Genomic DNA, 10,415 nt, shown 5'->3' with positions numbered 1-10,415 from the left:
GAGTTTTGGAAAAAGCCCCCCCCCCACCGGATCAACTCATTGGGTGGGAGCTGAGAGAGAGACAAGAGTCCCCAGCAAATCAGAAGCTAATTGATTAAAGAGACTTCGTTTGAATAGGAGGGGGGGGCTGGCGAGTTGCCAATCGCCTTTCAAAGAAGCACCCCCTCCTCCCCACCTACCCCCCCCCCCCCCCACCCTCCCCTATGATTAATCACTGAGCATTATTGATAATCATAACGGGGCACATGCGCGGTGGATGGGCTCCATTTACGTAATTTTTGAGCAGGTTTTCTCGTCATCTTTTATTCTTTGCCTGCTGATGTGCCAGCCAGCATGTCGCGGAGGAAACAAGCGAAGCCGCAACACTTCCAGTCCGACGCGCAGCTCCCCTTATCGGAGCACAATGGTGAGTCCAAAGCATCTATCGCTGCTTTTATCCGACCACGTATGTCTTTATATATATATATTAGAGTGTTTGTGTTCACGGTGGTTCAAGTTAACACTTCTTATTCGACTTCGCGCTCCAGTCCGCTGTTTTTGTTTTTGTTTGTAAATTCCCACGTCTGGTGACGAGTCGGGCCACTTTTCAGAAAACTTCACGTTCCCCATTACACTTTCCGATTCAAAGAAGAATAACCGACACAGTCGGGATTTATTTTATGTTTTCTTTCGACACTAAATTGTCTTTAAAACACAAACGTACCAGGGAAATGGAAAAAAAATAAAACAAGAATGATTGTATTGAAAGAATAAGACAAACTTCTCGTTAGAGGATATTTTCTACTAAGTTTTAAAACTTTTCATATCATCTACTCGCAAATTAAACTTCGAAACGGCTCTTAAACAAACTTTGAAACTCCCGTGAACAGAAACCGGCTTGCGTCGGGTCTTCTGCGAGGCTTCCGCGCGCTCAGCGGCCGCTTCTTTCTGCGCGCCGAGGCGCACCAAGCCTGTCGCTCCGGACGGGACAGCAACTTCCCCCGGATCGTGCCGGCCACAGAAACTCTCCCACGGGTGTTTCAGTTCGGCCGTGCGAGAAAACCAGTCTCTGTAAAACAACGAGCATTATTCATATAAATAAATAAATAAATAAAAAGTTTAAATGAACACGCATCTTTTCCCAAACCCTGAACAGCTCTCTTCATCTGCACGCACAAACAAACAGCAATAGAATATTTGCGTCAGATATTTGTAATTTATCGGATCCTTTTTCTCATCGTGAATCAACATTTTAACGACTGGCTTGTTCATCTTTATTTAAGAAGCTCACGCCTATGCGGCCTGTTGTCGCAAATATTAATATGATAATTATTAATTCCCAAAGTGTAATCTTTTTTTTTTTTTTTTTTTTTAAGGATGCTGTGGTGTGCCGAAAATGTGAATTCGTTTAAATGCAAGTTGATTTTCAGAGCAAGTAAATCCGGAACTGTGCAGCCTTAACGTTTCCGAGGCCACAATAAGCCATTCGAGATGAAATTATTAGCGATGTGTTACAGTTCTGTTGATAAGAGAATATAAACCACAAAAGCAAATAGAAACTTCAGTGAAACTACGCAATGATAAGGTTGTAGAGTAAGGTTGATGACGTAAAAGGACGTTGCTATGTATTTATTTTTTGTTTACCGACTTTTGGACTTTTCTATCAAATCTATCACTCATTACCAAGAAAATAAAAACCTAGAAAGCGACTTATTTTTCGGGAAATTCGATACAATTTCTTACTTCAAATAGAGACTTTGGTCTGTTGTGTAGTGTGATCGAAATTTGCTGTATTGAATTTTTTTGTTTTTTTATTTCAATTTTGTAACATTAACAAGATATTCCATTTATGAAGCAAAAATAAAATGACTCATGTTGTAAATATAACATATGCAATTCTCTCATCACCTGAAAACCATGTGCAGGTCATTTGAAAGAAACACTTGCCTCTTTCAGGAGAAAGCCAGAGAAACAGTATTTCCAGCTCATTTCACAGGATTTTTTTTTTTTTTTTGGAACTTGATTAATGCAAAACCGAGTTAATTCTTGAGTGCTGTGTTTTTCTGCATTTTCCTTTAAATCTAATTAACCTAATGAAGAGCTACTCTTGTCACCGACTCTGGTTAACCGTGGAAAACAAAATGTCTTGATTATGTCTAATAATATGCAGCATGTTCAAATTCAAATTAGTCCTGCGTGTGCAATTTTGTGGCTGTGGACATGTTGTCTTTAGGCGCTTGGGATATTTAACCGAGACAGTGCTCACTGCAAATGTGTTCGGTGTGGAGTTGTGGTGGTTGGAAGTGAAAACAGAAAACAGAAAGTCATTGTATTCGTAACAAAATATCAGTGATGCTGAGGGCCGTATAGTTACTGGGAGGTCATGGAGAGAGCCACAGAGGGTGGGATGTTGAGCTGTTTTAACCTTTGCATGTGTCCCCCTGTGAGGAGTTGATGAGAGTTCAAGGCTCAGTGTGTTCCTCTCTACCTCGCCAATGACCCAGGTGATCAAAGCTGCAGGCAGCCCAGCAAGGCCTTGGCTTTTTATTTAAGCGTGAGTGTGGGGCCTTATCAATGTTGCGGCCATCCCCTTTTGCCCTATCAGCGTGCCCCCCCACCTGGAGGGCAGGGCAGCCTGCTTTGTACTGTTGCTCCCCTGCAAACAGAGTGCAGTTGTTTGTCATTTCACCAGTGTTTGTGTGGTGTAAGTCTAGGTATGGCCTGAAGGACTTGCCTTTTTTCCCTCCCCTTAAGCTTTAAGCATCTCGCTGAGGCAGAGCGTCTTAAATGTGAGTTTTGTCCTGGACCACGGCAGCTTTAGTGGAACCCCATCTAGTGTTCAGTGGAATGAGTCCTGAGGGCTGGAGACGATGAGGGCAGAAACACTTCAGAAGTTACAAGTGTCAAGAAGCTCAGAGAGGCCCCCTGCGAAAAAATAATGTAGGATCTCTCAAAGCTGTCCGTCAACTTTTGTTAATTTTTTTCTTCTTACTGTCTGATTTTCAGGCTCTGGTCTCTGTCTGCTGTTCGTCTCTCCTGATGCCCTTTACCACTGCGTATTGCTTACATTGTGCTTTTAAAAGGCATTCCACAGACGTTTTTACAGTTTATATCAGCTTGACTTTATCTTCATTTTAATTCAAAGTTAATCCTTGCTATTTTGGGAATTAAGCCTAATGCTTGCATCTGCGCTGTTTGCTGTCCTCTTATATTAACAGTGGATTTGTGATCAGGCACTGATTTTATTTAATTTTGTTCTTTTTTTTTTGCGCTCCTTTAATGTCAAGCAGAGCATTTTATAGTTCAATGAGTAAGTAAATAATTAAATATAATTCCTATTTTTTTGCAGTTTGAATATGTTTTGCTTCCGTTCCTTGATAAGTAAAATAGAAATGTACACATCATGTTGGGAATGGATTTCATGTTGTATTTCTAGTGCGATTTGTCTTTGTTTTTTGGGGGGAAATGTTAAAAACATTCCATGCTACAATACTTATAGAATCTTAAAAGGTGCATGATGTATGATTTTTTTCACCTTTGTTGGAAAATCATTTTAATTTGAAGAAATACTTTCAGGCATTTTCTGAAACTAATTTAGCGGCTGTCGCTCAAGTAGTAAATGCACTGTAGACAATGTCTTTTTTATGCATGGTCTGCCTGGTCTCAATGAGACTTGATATTTCATACAAATACACACACACGCACTTTATGGATTTATTAATTTGGCATCTTCCAAAAGTTTGTTTGTCTTAAGTTTTCTTTTTGAACGACACGTTCTTTATTTAATAAGTGTATTTCTCAGACAATAAATTAACTTTTTATCTCAAAATGATTGCTAGGGGTGAAGGTAGATGGGTGGGTGTAAGCGCGGATTTAACATGAAGAGTTATCATCAAAGTTGAGTCTCCCCTGTTTGCATGGTTTGGTGGTGTGAGGGCCGGGGTTTACTGTCATGGCAACTTTGTGTTATCTGATGTCTCTGAGCAGAGAAACATTGAGGGAGATAATCCCTGAATTAAACAGGATCTGCTTTGAGTTGACTGAGATGAGCAGGGCCAGGCTGTGCCGACGATCCCCGCCGCTCCCATGCTGCGTGAACAATGGGAAGGCATCCTGTCTCTCTGTGGGGCAGGGCTGCACTTCTCTGGGTTTCATTTGCAAATGAATTCCTGGGCCTGATGAAAGTGTTGAGGGGCCGGAGCCACAATGAAAGGGATTCATATAGAAATGCAATTTGTAAATCAACTTGTATGTTAAACAGTGAAATTTTAGAGTGACAAAGAGGAAAAAGAATAAGGAAAGTCTGGGGCACAGCAGTGGCTCTGGGGGCAGGGTGTCGTCCTGTTTAACAAAGTAGGAATGAGAAGGAAAAAAATGCCTTTGCATTTAAAATGCGGCTATGACTTTAGAATTTTCATCACAATGACAACAGTTAGTTGCTGTGCCTGTTTGTATGTTGTGTGAGCTGGTATGTCTTGTTTTTTTTCAGGTTTAGTAACTTTATTATGCATGCATGCCGATCAAGCACTTTATTTAAGTAAAAAAAATTCCCATGGTTTTTGCTCCACACAATTTTGCAGTGTGCTCTCTGTGGTTTTCAGTTCTTTTTGTGTTAAAGTTTAATACTTATTATGTAAAATTCAGAATCGTGGCTAAGATGACTCTAATTTAATGAAAAGAGAGATAAAAATGATAATAAGTCACCGCACATTTGTTTCATATGTGTAATCTCATTATTTATTTTCTACTTTGTTTTGTTCATTGTGTTTAATGTGGCTCTTCTCATGTCTCATTCTGACTGCAGTCTCAGTGGATACAAATTAGTTTAGTGACATATAACCTGTCTAAGATGCCTATAGTTAGCTGAAAATGAGCAATGTTGACAGCACATCTAAAGTCTAATAAGTCCTTCAAATGCTTGATCTGTGCCGAGTGGACTTTGAAGGGCCTGAAATATTGGAAATCAATGCTTTTCTATGAAAGTTCATTAAGACCTTATGTCCTCAGTTCACTCTATTCTATATTGTTGATGGATTATCTGGAGAAAATGATTACCTTTGTTTAGGCTGATGAAACCCATGCGTGCATCTTCAAAGATCACTTTTAAGCAAAATTTGAGTAGTTCCCATTGATTTTGTATCCTTTTATCATGTTTCAGCAACCACTGCATTGAATAAGACCTTTTCTCATTTCTGCTGGCTTATTGTTGCCTTTCAGTGGTTGTTTTTGTGAACACGTCAAGGGGATAAGTGTAAAACTGATTAACTTAAGATTAACAACAATGGAATTTGAGGAGATAAAGCTGCTTCTTCAGCTGCAAAACATTTCTAATCACAAATCCTCTGTTTCTTCTTTTTCAGGGGACACAGAGCTTTGCTCAGAGGATCCCCCCTGCAAGGAGTCCGACGCCCACATCTGCAGCAGATGTTGTGCTGAATTCTTCGAAATATCAGATCTTGAGGAACACCAGAAGAATTGCGCTAAGAATCAGTTAGTTCTGATTGTGAATGAAAATGCTGCCTCCCCTACTGGAACTTACTCCCCTGGGTCACCTCCACACTATCCTGATGACCAAATGAACGACACTGCTAATAACACTGATCAGACTGAGTGCAGCGGCCTTTTGGAGCCTCACACTCTTGAAAAAGACAAATCCATGGACATGGATGTTTCTGAAATGAGCAGTGGTCATGAAGAGGAAGGAAATCAAGCAGAGGACAGGAGCCCCATCAACACAGTCAGCAGCCATGATGGTAGGATCACCTCTGGCCCTGCAGTAGGTACTTCAGCTGTCTCTGTCCCTCCTTCACTCAGTAACCTGACTGAGCTGGGGAACTTCTCTATGATTAACAGCAATGTCATAATTGAAAATCTTCAGAGCACCAAAGTGGCTGTGGCCCAATTCTCGCAAGAGACCCGTTCCACTGAAGGCCCTAGAGAGGCAGTGCCTGTCCTCATGGAGCACCTCCTAGCCCTGCAACAGCGGCAGATCCACCAGCTGCAGCTTATCGAGCAGATTCGCCACTACATACTGATGCTAGCCTCCCAGTCCCCAGAAATGCAGGTGCCCCCCACTTCAGCTCCAGGCACAATGGGGAATACTGCCACTCCGCTGACCACACTGAGCTCACATCTCTCTCAACAGCTGGCTGCAGCCGCAGGCCTAGCACAGAACCTGGCTAGTCAGTCAGCCGGTATTAGCAGCCTAAAGCAGCTGGCTGCAGCGGCACAGCTACCTCAGTCCAACCTAAGCAGCAGTGAGACATCTCAGAGCATTAGCACACTGGGGCCATCAACAGCCAATGTTCAGTCCTCTGACAAGAGGCCGAGTCATATGAGTAGCCTCCCCTCTCAACTTAGCAACTGTTCATTAGCTAAGCCATCGACACCAGCATTTGGAATGCATAGCGTGTTGAGCTCTGCAGTGAATCCCCTTCTACCTCAGCCCTCACCTGGAAACTCCATGTTCTCAAGCTCTCTGCCTAGTGTTGGCAGCACTGTGGAGGACCTCAATTCTTTAGCAGCTTTGGCCCAGCGGACAAACGGCAAGCCACCAAATGTCACTTCATTTGAACCCAAGAACAGCTCAGATGATGCTTTCTTCAAGCATAAATGTAGGTTTTGTGGCAAAGTCTTTGGGAGTGACAGTGCTTTGCAAATCCATCTGCGCTCTCACACTGGTGAGCGACCTTACAAGTGTAATATCTGTGGCAACCGCTTCTCCACCCGTGGCAACCTGAAGGTGCATTTCCAGCGTCATAAAGAAAAATATCCACACATCCAGATGAACCCCTACCCTGTTCCTGAGCATTTAGATAATATACCAACAAGCACCGGTATTCCATATGGCATGTCTATGCCCCCTGAGAAACCTGTCACCAGCTGGCTGGACAGCAAACCAGTTTTACCTACTCTGACATCTTCGGTTGGCATGCTGTTACCACCAACCATGCCTAACCTGCCACATTTCATCAAAAAGGAAGATCATTCAATAGCCATAACAAGCCCTTCTACTGCAAGGAGTGAGTCGGGTGTTGCTGACACATCAGCTAAAAGTGATGGGGTGTCTGAAGAGGTTGAAGGTACAACTCTGCCTACCTCAAATGGGAAACACGAAGAAGGCAACCACTCCTTAATGACAAGTGTGAGCTCTGCTTCAGACAGCAGTGTTGAGTACACGACATCTAATAGCCCACCCATGATGACCAACCCACTCATGCCTCTTATGTCTGATCAGTTCAAGGCTAAGTTCCCTTTTGGAGGAATTCTGGATCCTCTCCAAGGGTCAGAGACCTCCAAGCTACAGCAGCTTGTGGAGAATATTGATAGAAAGATGACAGACCCAAATGAATGTGTCATCTGCCACCGGGTGCTGAGCTGCCACAGTGCCCTGAAAATGCACTACCGCACACACACTGGGGAAAGACCATTCAAGTGTAAAGTCTGTGGCAGGGCATTTACCACTAAGGGAAATCTTAAGACACACTATAGTGTCCACAGGGCCATGCCTCCTCTTAGAGTCCAACACTCCTGCCCAATTTGTCAGAAGAAGTTCACAAATGCTGTGGTTCTACAGCAACACATTCGCATGCACATGGGTGGGCAGATTCCCAACACCCCTCTGCCAGAGAGTTATCCAGAGTCCATGGCTTCTGACACTGGCTCATTTGAGGAGAGAAACTTTGATGATCTTGACAACTTCTCTGATGACAATATGGAAGGAATAGAGGAGGGTCCAGATAGCAGTGTTCCAGACACACCTAAATCAGCGGATGCATCCCATGGTAGTCTGTGCAATTCACCAGCTCCAGCTGAAATGGCTTGCCAAGAGGCGCAAGAGAAAAATGATCAAGGGAATTTTCACAATCGTGAAATACAAGAGATACACATCAGTCAAATGAAGGCTATAGCAAATGACTTATTTGAGGGGGACTGCCTCACGAATGACTCCTCATCCCTGGGAGGGGATGTTGAAAGCCAAAGTGCTGGGAGTCCAGCTGTGTCAGAATCTACCTCCTCCATGCAGGCACCATCCCCCACCAGCTTGCAGTTTCAACCACGAAAATCCCCAAGTCTTGAAGAAAGACACCAGAGGGCCCTATCCTTTGAGCATACAAGTGCAGGCCTCTTGCACTCTCACCCTTCCAACATTGGAGCTCTGGACCTGACATTTGTCAATTCCTCGAAAGAACCCACAGGCATGATATTTTCATTCCGTGACCGCAGCACTATCAGGAACACATCATGTGACATCTGTGGGAAAACCTTTGCTTGTCAGAGTGCCTTGGACATTCACTACCGAAGCCATACCAAAGAACGGCCCTTCATTTGCACGGCCTGTAACCGAGGTTTCTCCACTAAAGGCAACCTCAAACAGCACATGCTGACCCATCAAATGAGAGACCTGCCATCACAGCTTTTTGAGCCCTCAAACGCCAGCCTTTCCTCCAGCCCTACCCCTTCCCTCCTCTCTGTAGGCTCTCTTAACAAGCCAGAGGTCAATGGCTTCTTCCACAGCCTCCACCAAGAGATCAAGGACACACCCCCTTGCTTAGTCACATCATCTGCCTCTACATCCCCAGTACTTTCTGCTGCTCCACCACGCAGGATACCGAAGCAACACTACTGCAACGCCTGCGGAAAGTGTTTCTCCTCCTCCAGTGCTCTACAGATTCATGAGAGAACCCACACAGGGGAAAAACCCTTTGCCTGCAGCATCTGTGGTCGAGCCTTTACCACCAAAGGAAACCTCAAGGTAAATATTGAAACATAAGAAAACTGTTGGTCTCCTGAAAGTGTGCGTGAGAATGTTTGTGAAAAATGAGTCTCTGAGCTGCTATTTAATTTTATATGGCATGTCAGTGCAATCAAGAGGTGGTAATGTTGTACAATTACTTCATGACACACACCCTTGAGATATAAAAGTAAAATAAAATAAATAATGGAGTGGAAAGCCTGAATCACACAAATAATATGATTATTGGGTATTAATTATGTAATGCAATCAGATGAGAATACTCCAGTGCACATAATTAATTATCATATGCAATTATATGTTAGAGCAGTTTGACCTTTTACAGATATGACCAACACAAGTTTAAATTATTAAGTTAAGGATCCTACAGAGACTTTGAAATAATTTTTCATGTTTTAATTAAGTATAGGAATTTGGGATATTAATTGATTTAAATCATAAAAACTATAAAACCTATAAATAAAATGCATGTTTTTTTCAACAACAGTAAATTTAGAGAGGTTCAGTTGTTCTTAAGAAAAAAAAGTAAACTAAATTATTTCAATGGGTTTTTCAAGGATTAATGAATATAAAAAAAAGTATTTGTCATGGAACAAGTATTAGCATATAGGTGAAATAGCACATGCAACACTGGCCAGTCCGATGTACCTGGTCAGTGTAATTTTACCACACACCGTGTGGTGTCTTTGTGAGATGAGCAAATTAAGGTTTAGACTAAACATCAGTCTTGCCAAAAGAGGATGTTTACACCATGTTGGCACATCTCACAGCAAAGGCATCTAAATGCTGCACCCAGGGTGTGAAGCTATTTTAATTTGAACTTCAGCATTATTATTATTTTTTCCATTGCATCATCTCTTGTGCAGCTCTTGTGGCCAAGTGTGTAAACATCACTAATTTTCATCCCTTGCTCTGTCTACCCCCCCCCCCCCCACACACACACACACACACACTTTTTATCCCCCGTCTCTCTCCCACATCTCTCTTATTCTCTTGCTGTAGGTTCATATGGGCACACACATGTGGAACAGCGCTCCTGCCAGACGTGGCCGCAGGCTCTCTGTGGACGGGCCAATGGCCTTCCTGGGTACCAACCCAGTCAAATTCCCTGAGATCTTCCAGAAGGACATGGCATCAAGGACAAGCAACGGGGATCCAGCGAGTTTCTGGAACCAGTATGCTGCGGCCTTCTCCAACGGCCTGGCAATGAAGACAAATGAAATTTCTGTCATCCAGAATGGAGGCATCCCACCTATCTCAGGTGGCATGGGAAATGGGGGTAGCTCTCCTATCGGTGGCCTGACGGGCAGCTTGGACAAGCTGCACAGCATGGAGCCAAACGCTGCTCTTGCTGGCCTGGAGAAAATGGCCAACACAGAGAACGGTGCCCACTTTAGATTCACACGTTTCATGGAGGATAATAAAGAAATTGTCACCAGTTAAAGCGTGTGCCCTCAGTATCACACAGACATATGAAGATGCCTGCTGGCATACATGCACGTAGAGACACAGAAGAAGACAGACATAGAACGAGACAGGGACAAAATAAACTGAACTGCTTCGTGCCCCATCAAATCTTTTACGAACACAAGTGTGAAGAAAAGTTGCTTTTTTTGTACAATGTACATGTTATAGTTTTAAGGAGCTTATTTATTAGTGTTCATAACCTTGCTTGAAATCA

The 10,415-nt window shown here is 43.1% G+C and overlaps 1 protein-coding gene across 1 annotated transcript; it reads left to right on the top strand.

The window, feature by feature from the left end:
* Positions 1 to 333: 333 nt before the first annotated feature.
* On the top strand, positions 334 to 10,177 carry sall1a (spalt-like transcription factor 1a). The gene is made up of 3 exons (XM_068738852.1): positions 334 to 406; positions 5,340 to 8,734; positions 9,737 to 10,177. Exons 1-3 carry the CDS (start codon positions 334 to 336, stop codon positions 10,175 to 10,177), a joined length of 3,909 nt encoding a protein of 1,302 aa, XP_068594953.1.
* The last annotated feature ends 238 nt before the right edge of the window (positions 10,178 to 10,415 follow it).

This window comes from Brachionichthys hirsutus, chromosome 1 (assembly GCF_040956055.1).
Source record: "Brachionichthys hirsutus isolate HB-005 chromosome 1, CSIRO-AGI_Bhir_v1, whole genome shotgun sequence".
NCBI lineage: Eukaryota > Metazoa > Chordata > Actinopteri > Lophiiformes > Brachionichthyidae > Brachionichthys > Brachionichthys hirsutus.
This window is presented reverse-complemented; position numbering and strand designations above follow the sequence as displayed.

What these genes read in the sequence shown, in the direction of transcription:
- sall1a (XM_068738852.1), top strand. Translation starts at nt 334, where the DNA reads ATGTCGCGGAGGAAACAAGCGAAGCCGCAACACTTCCAGTCCGACGCG. An exon ending in CCCCTTATCGGAGCACAATG is followed by an intron (nt 407 to 5,339) that starts GTGAGTCCAAAG and finishes CTTCTTTTTCAG; the next exon opens with GGGACACAGAGCTTTGCTCA. An exon ending in CCACCAAAGGAAACCTCAAG is followed by an intron (nt 8,735 to 9,736) that starts GTAAATATTGAA and finishes CTCTTGCTGTAG; the next exon opens with GTTCATATGGGCACACACAT.